At 47.9% G+C, this 13,289-nt stretch overlaps 1 protein-coding gene and 1 long non-coding RNA gene across 3 annotated transcripts in view; both read right to left on the reverse strand.

Moving 5' to 3' along the window:
* The window catches only part of LOC125429066 (KH-type splicing regulatory protein), a 37,767-nt gene extending 32,997 nt beyond the window's left edge, over window positions 1-4,770 (reverse strand). The window contains exon 1 of one of the 2 annotated variants that reach the window (XM_048489832.1): window positions 4,552-4,770. In XM_048489832.1, the coding sequence (XP_048345789.1) occupies window positions 4,552-4,644 (93 nt within the window). In that variant the 5' untranslated portion in view covers window positions 4,645-4,770. Of the gene's footprint in view, window positions 1-4,440 lie in introns of both variants that reach the window. The other variant, XM_048489831.1, reaches the window with a different exon arrangement.
* A 5,717-nt stretch (window positions 4,771-10,487) lies between these two features.
* Window positions 10,488-13,273, reverse strand: LOC125429480. The gene is made up of 3 exons (XR_007244000.1): window positions 12,173-13,273; window positions 11,776-12,104; window positions 10,488-11,483 (listed from the first exon to the last, which is right to left on the reverse strand). It is a non-coding gene; the product is annotated as an uncharacterized LOC125429480 (long non-coding RNA).
* Between the last annotated feature and the right edge of the window lie 16 nt (window positions 13,274-13,289).

Raw genomic sequence — 13,289 nt, forward strand, 5'->3', positions numbered from 1 at the left:
AATTTTATTTTAACCACACCATGTGCTCACTGGATGTCAGGAGAGAATTCTATGTACAGGCAGGCTGACATTTCCTGAAGTCACCAAGGAAGCTGGTTCTTTTGGTCTCTGTGACAATGTACGCAATCTGGACTCCTATCTCTGATTCCTCAGCGGCCCTGAAGGACTTCCAGGTTGAAGTCCTCAGCACTTTTTTGCCAGTAGAGTTTCACCTGAATAGTTCCGTATATTTTTGCTACCAGTTTAAGCTATTTGAATACACCTAGAAACCAAAAACACTGTACTGGAAGCACAGCCCAATCTTGTCAGCTAAGCAGGGTTGGTACTTGGGTGGGAGACCACCATGGAAGACTCTGCAGAGGCAGGAAATGGCAGACCACCTCTGCTTCATCACTTGCCTTGAAGACCCGTCAGGCTTGCCAAAAATCAGCCAGTTGCGACTTGACGGCACTTACATACAAAGGAAGATGCAGCACATTAATGTGACACTCTTAGCATCCCAAACTGAAGCACCCTTAATATTGAAAATCTGCACTGAATTCAATGTAACCCATTCTGAAGTAACAATGCCCAGGAATGAGATATTAGAATCTATTTCTTCAGTCTTCCAGTGATATATATATATATATATATATAAATCCTTTCTGCTTGTTTTAAAAAGATTTAACTACAAATTAATTGGTCCAATCCATTGATTTCAAAAAGCTCTGATAGGAGTGACTCCGCACAGGATTGCGCTGTAAAACACACTGATTATGTTTTATTTAGAAAGAGAGAGAATTCTCTCTTGGCTCAAGACTGCCGTATTGCTGATAAATGAGAAACACTTGAGCAAAGATGCCCATAAAAACGTTCCAGAGGTGTACTCTGCTGAAGGTTTGGCGTTCAAACTACGTAGCATCACTTGAACAAAACTTCTCCAAACCAATGGTCAAGAGGGTAAAAATTATATCGCATCCTCAGCAGCTCAAAAACCAAGCAGATTCTGCAATCAGTCATTCATCTCCCTTCTGCCCTCAAACTGTCAATATTCTGACACCTTTCCAGAAACACAAAAATATAAGCAGTGAAGAACAGATGACAAATACAGCCAAGCAGTCTCAGAAAAGGCATATGTAACAAGCGTTATCCCTTGCCTCTGTCCAGAATGGTTGATTTCCATACAACATTTAGACTTTAATGAACTGGCAACAAAGCTAATTAAACTGCACATGAACAAGGGAAGCTAAGTTCGGATGGCTCCAACGCCACAGCTGAGTAAAATAAACCCAGACCCTGAGTTGGATTTGACAAGGTATTTCTATGGGTACAAGAACTTAGCAGGATAGTAGGTCTTTTGTGGTTCTACTCCTACTAAAGCAGCCTGAAATGGCCCCAATCTTATTCTTGGGGATCCCACCTTCCTCAGGAGCAGCATTATTTATTTCAGAGGATTTTCAGGCTGCCAAGGGAGGGGGACATCTGCGGACGTCGCACTCCTCTGCTGGCGGAAGTCCTTGTACCTAGCAAAATACTGAACTGAGTCCAATCCTTTCTAGGGTCCTTCTCCAGTTGCTTGTCTCCCCCAATGAAGAACTTCCTTGACTCCAAAAAGATTTCTGAAAAACCTAACCCTACCACAGAAAATCAATTAGCTACAAGAAGCCAATCAAGCACTGACTGCGTGCAACAACCTTAGATTTACACAATGCAATACCTGGCCCTGCCACACAGGAGAACACTGACCCTTCTCTCTCATGGTTTCCTTTACAGGTCAACGTCCTGGGGGAAACAGGGCAGGAGACCTGGGTTCTGCCCTCTGTTTAGTCATATGACCCTCTGCATGACCAGGTCAATCACTCAGGCGAACATATGCCCAAGGGTGTTCTTAGTGCTACCCAGTGTGGCTTTCGTCAACTTGACATAGACCAGGGGTCTGCAACCTGCGGCTCTCCAGATGTTCAGGGACTACAATTCCCATCAGCCCCTGCCAGCATGGCCAATTGACGTAGATCCTCAAATCAATTTCAAAAATTATTATTGTAAGGACAACCACGTTTTTCATCTGCTCTCAGCCTTTTAAGAGGCCCATACATTCCTTTTGGTGATAAAGAATCTTATAATTATCCCGATTTATCTATTCCCAATAGATACTATAATTATTCTCATCATCTTCTACACACAAGACCATGTCTAGCAAATGTCAATAACACCTCGCATCCCAATACTATATCTGAGTGAGTCTCTAAAAGAATCAGACTAACAGCCTCCTAAATCAGGGCCTGAAACTTTTTCTCCATCTTTTTTGAACTTCCAGACTAACAAGGAGGCTGGACAACTGGAAAGTTTGTACATGGTTGTGTTTGGTTCTGGTTGATAGGGGTGCTGCACAGATTTTCTTTTAGAACTTCCCTTTGGATCCACGTGGTTACTTGGAATTTATCACTTCATGCAAAAAACAAAAAAACAAACATGAGAGAGGAATAAAAGCAGCACTAAATGCATTCATTCTTCACACAGGTTTCTTTTGCATAGAGGAATTTTCAACATAAGGGTTTATATCCTTATCCTTACACAGTGTGTAACACACTTCTCTCTGTGACACACTTCTGAAGATGGCTACGCAGCTTGGAAAGACCACAACAACGAGTTGAGTCCGGCAGTGAAAGCCTTCCACAATACGTTATATCTTTACTGCTCTGCTCAGCAAAGTTTTACACCTTTTCCCAGCCTAAGAAGTCTTGCTCCAATGCAAAACAGTAACTTCTACAAAAAAGTTTCAGTCGGGGGGGGGGGGGGGGGGGGGGGGGGCGCAAGCTATGATCTCTCACCACCAGGGCTTCACAATCTTATTCTGCTGCTTGGGAAAGACCATGTCTGAGTTCAGATCTCAGATGAGCCATTCTGGACTAGCCAAGGGGACATTATTTCAGGTGCGGGGGTGGTGGTCTGTTTTTAAAAGTGCTCTTATGAAAATGTACAGTATGTTAGAAAAACAAACTAGATCTTCCAAGAGCACAGCCGCTTTCAGACTGACAGTGGTGATGGGTAGGTTATTATTAAGCCATTTTATTGTTACAGTCTACCATTCTTGCAACGCATGCACAGATGAAGATTAGAATTAAAAATCTGCCTCGCACCATCATTTGCCGTCTGAAATTATACAGACATCTATCACCTCAGTCTAGGAATATACAGACCGGTTCTAGAGTAGAATGAATGCGACAGTAGAAATGACCGTGGCTGCTTAAGGAGGGAAACAACATTCTGCACGTGTAAAAGATTTCTTTGCAAGGAGAAAACCAGCTCCTCAGGGGATGCATGGCAGATATTTCCTGGACTGTGAGTACATTAGGGTTTGTTTTTTTTAAACAAGGAAGTACTTTAACGAAAATCACCTCCCCACACAACTGTCTAAAGGATTAAAATCTGTTCTGCTAATTCTGGAGCATAACTGGTCTTTTTACTCTATCTGCAGCCAAGATCCAAGAGCCGCTCTTTACCTCCTTTAGAATAAGACATGCTAGAGAACCACTCTACCACGCATCAAATTGTGTTTTTCAGTGGTTTTCTCCATCAAGCCACAAAGTTCCCCATGGAGTGGTCAGTAAAGCAGCTGATCAAAGCAAAATGCTCCATGAGACCTGCTTTTAAACCTGTTAACTGGTGAAGGGAATGCATTCGAGAAGACCTGCTGAAGGCTATAGGGGGGAGCTCTGCCATTGCAGCCTGCCTTTGGAACACCAACCTCCTGTTGGGGCCTGGAGATTTGCTGGAACTTATAGCTGACCTCCAGGCTACAGAAATGAAGAAAACAGCACTCCCAGCAGGTGGGCTCCGTAGTATTGTCCCCCAGGGAGGCCCCCAAAGCCCCCCACTCCCCAGCATCGTCCCCCAAATCACCAGGAGGTTCCCGACCCCGTACGGTTGCCAATCTCCAGACGCAAGCTGGAGATTTTCTGGAATCCCAACTGAGATCAGGTCCTCTGAAGAAAATGTCAGCTATTGGAGGGCTGTTTGGGACGGTGGTTCACAACCTGGACATTTGGGGGCGGGGTGCAAAAAACGAAACTATGTGATTGCTTTGCATAAGCCAGGAGGGGGCCGTTCACAGTGGTGGGTTGCCAACAGGTACGGGGGCGAAAAAGACTGGGATCTGCTGCGGGGCTGCACCCCACTGAGGCCCCGCCCTCAAGCTCCACCCCCCTCCCCAGTTCTGCGAGAACCCCCCCACCCCGAAAGTCCAGTCTGTCCGGAAAGGCCTTGAGGCGGGCCCGGCAAACGGTAAAGAGACCCCGAGATCCACGGCGCCCGCGGGGCCTGCAAACCGCCAGCCGATCCGCGTCCCTCCGGGGCGAGGAGAGCCAGCCAAGGCCGGACCCGGCAGCCACGCGGGCCAGGGGAGAGACCCGCGCCGGCGCCCCCTGCTCCCTCCGCCGCCGCCTGCTCCGGTCCCCTCACCTGCCGGGCGCGCTGTACCGCGTCGGCGAAGGCGTCTTTCCGGATCCCGCCGGGCCCGGGACCCGGCGCTCCCCCAGCCTGCCCGGCCCCACCAGCGCCTCCTCCACCTGCCTGACTAGGCGGCCCGGCAGCTCCGGCTCCTCCGCCCGCGCCCGGCGGCCCGGCTGAGGGCGGCGGCGGCCCGCCCGCGCTATAGTCCGACATGGCGGCGGCGGCGGCGGCGGCGGCGGCGGGAGAGGCGGAGGCAACGAGGGCTCGACGCGGGAACAAGGCCGAGCGCTCGCTCTCGCCTCACACACACACACACGCCCGCACTGCACGCTGGGAACGCCCGGGGGCGGGACGCACCCTGCCGCCCCGCCCTCGCTGCCAGCCAATCGCGTGCCGCGGCGAAGCGACTGACAGGAGCACGCGGCCAACGGGCGTGGAAGGAAACAGGCGGTCTTCTGGAGTAGCCTATGGGAAGCCCACCAAGGCGGGCGCTGCGGCTTGAGTGCCATAGGGCTCTCCGAATGGCAGGGAAGGAGTCTTCTCCTTCTGATTGGCAGACGGAGAAGGCGGGATTAAAGAAAAACAAGAGGGCAGCCAATCAGCAAGGGAAGGAGCGCTCAACGCCGGCTCGTGTATTGGAAGGGAACGGAAGACGTCATACCGCTATTCAGCGGCGACCGCGAATGTCTCGCCCAATCGAATCGCATCCCGAAGGCTCGGTCGAATCCCGCTCGCCGATTGAAGGAGGTGGAAGCCGTGATTGACATAGGAGTCCACCAACCGCCTGAGTCGGTTCGGTGGGGATGGTGCGCGCGCAACCTTTTTTTAAAACCGTATTTGCTTTTCAGGCTCGGGGAACCGACCAAAGAAAAGCGCTTCGGGACTCTCACACATTAGCCTGGCTAAATCGCGAGGTGTTTTTTAAAGGCCAAATGTGTGCTTGATCCTCTAAAAGCTCATTGGTTAAAGGACTGCCGAGGGGGCAGGATAAAATATGATTGACAGGCTGCAGCCGCCAACGTCCTTGGGGGTTCTTGTAACGCCCTAGATTGGCGTGAAGGGTCACGCCAATCACGTGCAGCCCCGCCCCTTCGCACCTGCGTATGGCGCAGGAAAGGGCCCCGCTGCGCCTACAGTGCCGATTGGTCGCCTTTGAACTTTGGCTCTCGTAGTGGCCTCTGCCCTTTCCCCTTTGAACCCTCATGTCGTACTAATAAATAAATGACTACATTGATTGATTGGATTGACAATTGTGCGTTGCAGCCCAGCTTGAATGTGAAGGAAATGGCCTGTATGCTGGGCCGTTGAGGGCCGTCCGTGTCAACACCTTGAATTCAGCCCAGAAGTAAATTGGGAGCCAGTGCAGTTCCATGACGACCAGCATGATGTATATCCAGCCAGATGTACCGGCTAACAGCCTAGCTGCTGCATGCTACGCCCAGCTGCAGCTTCTGGACTGTCTTCAAGGGCAGCCCCAAGCAGAACCCATCACAGTCGTCCAATCAAGATGCTACCAGAACATGCAACTCTCTGGCCAGGTTGCCTTTGAGAGCGGTGTCAGCAATCAAGATATCCAGTTCTGATCTTTGTTTCCAAATAAAATGAAACTTTATTTTGTTTTTCTGTAGTTTAGACAGAAATAATTTCTGTATTAGGCAGGAGAGAGGATTTGTTCTGTGTTTGTATAAACCAGGGGTAGGGAACCTGCGGCTCTCCAGATGTTCAGGAACTACAATTCCCATCAGCCCCTTTCAGCATGGCCAAACTCTCCTCAAGGCAGAAATGCTGGTGACAGCCCAGCCCTGCCCCACCTTGGTATGTCCTTTTCATTCACAAAACCGAGACCAGACTTGTAACAAAGGAAACCCTGGGAGACGAACATCACCCTGCCTTAATCTCATCACCCAGCAGATAAGGGGTGCTGCACCCTTAGGTTTCGTTTCCTGATCTCATCACCCAGTGAATCCGTTGTGTTTTTCCCACCTTGAACTTGACCGCTCCTACGTCAGCACCTCACTCTGAATCCACTGCGAAATTCAAGAAGGGACTCCCCTCTGGAATCTGATTGGTTCTTTGTTTGTTAATCAATGGTGATGGGCTGTACTGCGGTCTCCCGGTTTTCCCGAAAGGAGAAAGTGTTTAAAAGGTTTTGTAAAGCTGCTAGGCAGTGCAGTTGCTGTACGACGAAGGTTCTGACACTTAGGTCAGCATCGCAATAAAGAATCTTTTATTGTTTACTAGACTCGCTGTGTTGGGTCCCAATTTCTGTTCCTCCGCGCTGCTGAGAGCTGAAGTCACACTGAAATAATTAAAGTTACCCTGGTAGCACGGTAACACCTTTGTCCAAAAATGGCCAAACTACTTTTACACCCTGAGGGCTAACACACTTGTCCTACGACAGCAATGCATTTTAAATCTTTATAATGAAAATTCTTGTGTTAACATGCATACAAAAGTAGTCCTTGAATCTCTAAACCAAATAATGCTATCAGTTTACAATATAAATAATACAAATATTACCAACTTGTAAATAATCTATCATTATTCCACAACCATGTTTGCCTTTGTGCTGACCAATCTCCAGTGAGTTTGGTTTCAGAATTCCTTCAATGGTCAAATACTTATAGCTCTCATATACAAAACTCTCAAAGGAGTGTGTGTTTGACTGGCTTTTCTGGGACTGCAGCCAGCCGCTTTCTCACATGCCTTGTGTATAGTCCAAAATTGGGCAGAGTTGGCAAACCAGATGGAGCTGCTGGAAGTCTCACCTTCAAAGGACAATGATGAATTCAGGTGCACCCCTAGATCTTGCACCTGGTTGTTCTGGGACAATATAGCTCCTTCCAGAACCAGGTGCCCTGTGATCTTGGTGTGTCTAGGGAACTTTTCATCAGTTGTATACTCCTGAGCCGTGGCCCAATTAACACTCAAGATGCGAGATGTAGTGTTAAATAAAAGGAATGGTTTATTGTTGCTGCAGCGGCAATTTCCAAAGGCAGGAGTCCAGAACACCAAGGGTTTTCAGGTTTTGTGCAGTTTATGGAGTCATAAACTCAGCAGCATCACAGCAGCATCAGTGAGGTCAAATATACCTTCCCCTTTGCATACCAGTACGTGTGAAGCCCGCTTCATATGACCCAAAAGTCGTATCTAGGTGCCACCCCTGGGCGGAGATTTTACGTTAAAATGAGGCAACAAGGACATTCAGGTGTCAGCTCGACCCCATGTGATACCTTGTTTATTCCGGAATCTGAATATATGGTTCTCATCCTTCAAGTGCTGATCAAAGCAACATTGGCATTATTATACCATGGTAGGAAATACACAGTGCGACAAGATGTCTCTAAATTACTCCTGACATCTCTAACATAACAGTTTTGTTATGTTAACCAGATGTTTCTTTGAAAACATCTTAACAGCAGGGTCCAATGAGCCATTAGCTCTGGTGAAAACCAACACATCTATTTGACAAGGCCATAACTTTAAAACTTCGACATTATTGGTTGAGGCTAATACCTTTCACCCATAAGCATTTCAGCCAACAGAATTTTTTTTTAAAAAAATTACACTTCACATGCATAGCAGAATACAAAGAATGTTTACAGGAGAGGGGGGGGGGGCTATTGTTTATTCTGAGAAAAACTGAACTCCACATCCTGGAAAGAAGAAAACAGTGCATTTGTAGTTGTCATTTTCATTCCTCAAAGATGACACTGCAATCTCACAGACGCGCGAGTGTGGAACACAGAGAACATGTCTTGTCTGGACTGAACCTCAGTTTGGCCCTCATCCAGCTCATAACCGCTTCCAGACAGCAGTCCAGCACACAGAGCACCTCTTCTGACTTTGACGAAATGGAGAGATAGAGCTGGGTGTCATCCGCAAATTGATGACACGTGACTCCAAATCTCCTGATGACCTCACCCAGTGGCTTCATGTAGATGATGAATAGCATAGGAGACAGGACTGAGCCGTGGGGAACCCCACAAGGGAGTTCCCAGGACCCAGAGCAGGAGCCTCCCTATGCTATCTTCTGGAACCAACCCCAAAGGTAGGAGGAAAATAATTGTAACACAGTGCCCCCCAACCCCATTCCCTAGAGTCAGTTCAGCAAAATATCATGGTCCACGGTATCAAAAACCACTGAATGATCAAAGAGAATCAGCAGGGTAGTATTTTCCCTCTCTCTCACCCCCCAAAAGGTCATCTGTTGGTGAGCAAGGCTGTTTCTGTACCGTAATCACACCTGAAACCAGGTTGGCATGGATCCAGAAAATCAGTTTCTTCAAAGTAAGTCTGCAGCTGAGATGCTACCACTGTCTCCAGGACCTTTCCCAAAATGGGATGTTGGCCACTAAGTGATAATTGCCCAGCACCATATGGTTGAAAGTGAGCCCCTTCAAAAGGATGGGGGAACTGTCTTTTTCAGAAGCACTGGCCCCATCCCCTCCATCAAAGAGGCATTGACCACCTTCTGAACCCCCTGGGCAAGTCCCATCCCCTCACCCTCCGACTAGTTTTTATCAGCTAGGATGGGCAAGGGTTCCGGGGACTAATAGCAGACTCCATCCCTGCAAGCAATTTGTCCACATCCTCAGACCTCAAAAGCGAAAATTGATCCAATAAAACCAGACCAGATGGTGTCTCCACGGGACACTGTTCAACAGTGAAATCCAATCCCATGAGCATCTGAGCAACTTCATAGAACTGTGGTGAACAGAACATTCCAGCATAAGACTGGTAAAACTTTATAGCACTCAAAGAATTGTACTCAACAAATATTGGGGCAAAGTGGAGACTTGTTGTGAAGAGGAGAACCCCTGTCTGTCACAAGCCATATCCCCCCTTCATTCAACAATTCCACTAAGGGACTTGATTAAGTGAAACAATTTACCTAGCCCGCTTTTCTGTTTGGTGCTGTGTTTTGTGTTTGTCATTGTAAACACCTTGTTTATTTAAATTAAGTGTTGCTTATTGTGATTTAGGTTTGGCAAATGAAAGCGAACCAGTCAATTTTGCTTTGGTTTACTCCAAGACTTTGGTACTGCACTTTACTTTGTAAGTGCCAAGGGACCAGGGACACAGTCTGTGTAATATTGTTTCACAACCAGGATGGTGAATTTTTAAGTTTCATTAAAAGTTTTCATTTATTATTTAGAACAGATTATTTTGTCTAGCCTCTTCACAGCTTAATTGCTTGTTTTTACTTGGATTGGAAAGAACAGTAGCTAAACAGAAATAATCTTCCTGGAGCCAGGCAATATACAAAGAAAGATGGATACAAGCACTTTAAGTGGTGTCTGGTACTGGTCCCTAAAAACAAGGAACTCCTTAAATGTATTGTTGAAGGCTTTCATGGCCGGAATCACTGGGGTGCTGTGTGGTTTCCAGGCTGTCTGGCCGTGTTCTAGCAGCATTCTTTCCTGACGTTTCGCCTGCATCTGTGGCTGGCATCTTCAGAGGATCTGACCTCATCAGATCCTCTGAAGATACATTCAGCCACAGATGCAGGCGAAGCGTCAGGAAAGAATGCTGCTAGAACACGGCCATACAGCCCGGAAACCACACAGCACCCAAACTCCTTAAATATCTAGACACCCCCCCCCCCCCAGTACACTCTCACTTTGCAGACACTTGACATCTCAGAGGTGGCGGCGGAAAATGCTGTCAAGATGCGCTGACTTACAGTGTCTCTGTAGGACTTTCAAGGCAAGATACAAATAGAGGTGGTTTGCCATTGCCTGTCTCTGCATAGCAACTTTTTGGTGGACTCGCATCTGAGTGCAAACCAGGGCCGACCCTGCTTGGCTTCTGTCATCTGAGAGCGTGGTGTAGTGGCTAAGAGCAGGTGCACTCTAATCTGGAGAACCGGGTTCGATTCTCTGCTCTTCCACTTGAGCTGTGGAAGCTTATCTGGTGAACTAGATTAGCTTGTGCACTCCAACATATGCCAGCTGGGTGACCTTGGGCTAGTCAGTTCTTCGGAACTCTCTCAGTCCCACCCACCTCACAGGGTGTTTGTTGTGTGTGTGAGGGGAGGGAATTGTAATCCCCTTTGAGTCTCCTTGCAGGAAAGGAGGGATATAAATCCAAACTCTTCTTCTTCTTCTTTGCAGCCAAACGTTCTTCCCACTAATCCTACAGTCAACCACACATCATGAAAGAAGAATAGGAGCTGGATAAAATAAGCAGCAGCAGCAGCTGCTGCTTTGCAAATTTGCAGACCAACAAATATCAGAAGGTCATCTTGTCCAAAACACTGCATCGAAGATAGTGGTCACTTCCTAACCCCCCCCCCCCCCGTGCATTGTCATATACAAATTATTTTGTTGGGGGGTAGGAGGCCAAGATTCACCCTTACCTTTCAAAGCTCCAAGGAACTGGGAGAAGCACAGGTATTGTCTTGTCTTGACCATCCTGCCCCTCCCCAGTTGTATACCTGTTCCTTTACCTTGATGCAGCACAACTGGGCATCCTTGTTGGCTATCGCGGGCAGATGAGTCAGGGCAGAATCCTTGAGGCAGGTGGAGAAAGGGGGTCTGTATTGTGACCTGCAAATCTGCCTCTGGTCCTTATTGTAGCATGGGAAGTCAACTTGGAATAGACTACCCGACCGGCTTTATTTTCCTTTTTTAACACTGGCTCTCTCTTTTGCTGCTAAAACCAAGGAGTCATTAGCTGGTATCATAAATGAGTTTCCAATGAAAACAATCATGATGTTTTCCAGATATTGTCCTCTGTGACTGCCTTCCAAATCCCAGGGCTCTTTCCCCTGTTCTTCAGCTCAAATCCCACAGGGCCCCCTTGGGTTTTTCCAGTATCCTGCCTGGCTACCAGCCCAGAGAGATCCAACAAGAGTGTAGGCAGGGATGCTGTCTCATGATGACACTTCTGGGTGGGGGGTCCGCACAGGGGTCCTCTTCTGGCTAAGAAGAGGGATGATATTCACCAGGCACCACCTTTGCCTGCCACTGAACCAAGAGAGGAAACTACTGACTCTTTCCAAGCTCTTCAAAGGACCTGAAGCTTCTGGCCCTTGGAATAGGGCCAACCTAGTGGCGTAGGAGGTTAAGAGCAGGTGCATTCTAATCTGGAGGAACCAGGTTTGATTCCCTGCTCTGCCACTTGAGCTGTGGAAGCTTATCTGGTGAACTAGATTAGCTTGTGCACTCCAACATATGCCAGCTGGGTGACCTTGGGCTAGTCACAGCTTCTCGGAGCTTTCTCAGCCCCACCTGCCTCACAGGGTGTTTGTTGTGAGGGGGGAAGACAAGGAGATTGTCAGCCCCTTTGAGTCTCCTGCAGGAGAGAAAGGGGGGATATAAATCCAAACTAAATCCAAACCTTTTCCAGGTGCCCAGAAGGGGCATTTTCTCAAGGGCCAAGTGTGTTGACTTGGCCCCCAGTCTCCCCAAAGCAGTGCTAGCATCCTATGCTGTGCGTGTATGTAAAGTGCCATCAAATTGCAGACAACTTCTGGCGATCCTGTAGGGTTTTCAAGGCAAGAGAATAACAGAGTTGGTTTGCTATTGCCTGCCTCTGCATAGTGACACTTGACGGACTTACTTGGTGGTCCCCCATTCAAGTACTAACAAGGGCTTTCATTTAGATTCTGGCAGCATGTTAGACCTGCAAGATTCAGAATGGTGGAACACAATCATGGGTAAACTCACCTTATTAGGTTTTCCCTGGAGGAGTCAGCGATGAGGGACTCCCAAGAAATATACAATCTAATTAAAACTAGACTATTTGATCAGGAGCAACAATATTTAATCAGCCATGCAACAACATCATGCTCCCCATTACACCTAGGTGTCAATCCCGACATGGGCAAGATGGCCAGTTATCTATCACAAATCTCAGAGCCTACACAATGCTGGGTTCTGACTAGAGCCAGATGCAATGTCTTCTCCCCTGCCCTTTTACAAGGTCGGATTGAGAAGCTCCCCCTATCGGACAGCGTATGCCCACATTGTCCTACTGCAGTGGAAACTCTGGAGCATATTGTATGTTACTGCCCAAAATAGAATTCACAGAGGGAAGCTCTATTATCACCAATCATGGGTAACGCGTCTCCCAAAGTTTGCCTGGTAAAACTATTTAATAGTAACGATCCTCTGATTTTAGGGAAAACAGCATACTACTTGTTGCAGGTCATGTCACTAAGAGGGAATTAATAGCCAACGTTATACCTTTTCTTGTTGTAATTTTATGTAGCACAAATGTGCCTAAGAAAGGTCTTTGTACTTCTACTAACTAGGGATGACCCTGCTTAGCTTCTGGGATCAGAAGAAATTGTGCTAGTCAAGGCCATCGAGGTCCAACCAGGTAACGCTTACAGAGTCATGGGCAGGTGTCTTTCTTGTTATTGCATGGTAGGCCCAGGGACATTTGTTTTGCAGACATTTGTTCCCTTTGCCTAGCCAGGCAGAACTCAGGCCCAGCTAAGCAGACTATGTTTATGAGGTGGTTTGCCACGGCCTCCCCCAGTTGTCTACACTTTACCCCCACCGAGCTAGGTACTAATTTTACTGACCTTGGATGGATGGAAGGCGGAGTCAACCTTGAGCTAGCTACCTGCAACTGACTTCCGTCAGGGTCGAACTCAGGTTGTGAGCAGAGCGTCGGCTACAGTGCTGCAGTTTAACACTCTGCATTACAGGGCTCCTTACGGACGCAAAGAACTCCCTAAAAGTGTATGGGCAGTGCCTTGAGGAAAACCAGTGCTTTGGGTAGTTCCTTTCCCCATGACTCTCAAGCAGTGGTGGGATCCAAAAATGTTAGTAACAGGTTCCCCTGGTGGTGGGATTCAAACAGTGGCGTAGCGCCAATGGGACTGGGCGGGGCACGGCGGGGGC

The sequence above is a fragment of the Sphaerodactylus townsendi genome, linkage group LG03 (genome assembly GCF_021028975.2).
Source record: "Sphaerodactylus townsendi isolate TG3544 linkage group LG03, MPM_Stown_v2.3, whole genome shotgun sequence".
NCBI classification, from domain to species: domain Eukaryota; kingdom Metazoa; phylum Chordata; class Lepidosauria; order Squamata; family Sphaerodactylidae; genus Sphaerodactylus; species Sphaerodactylus townsendi.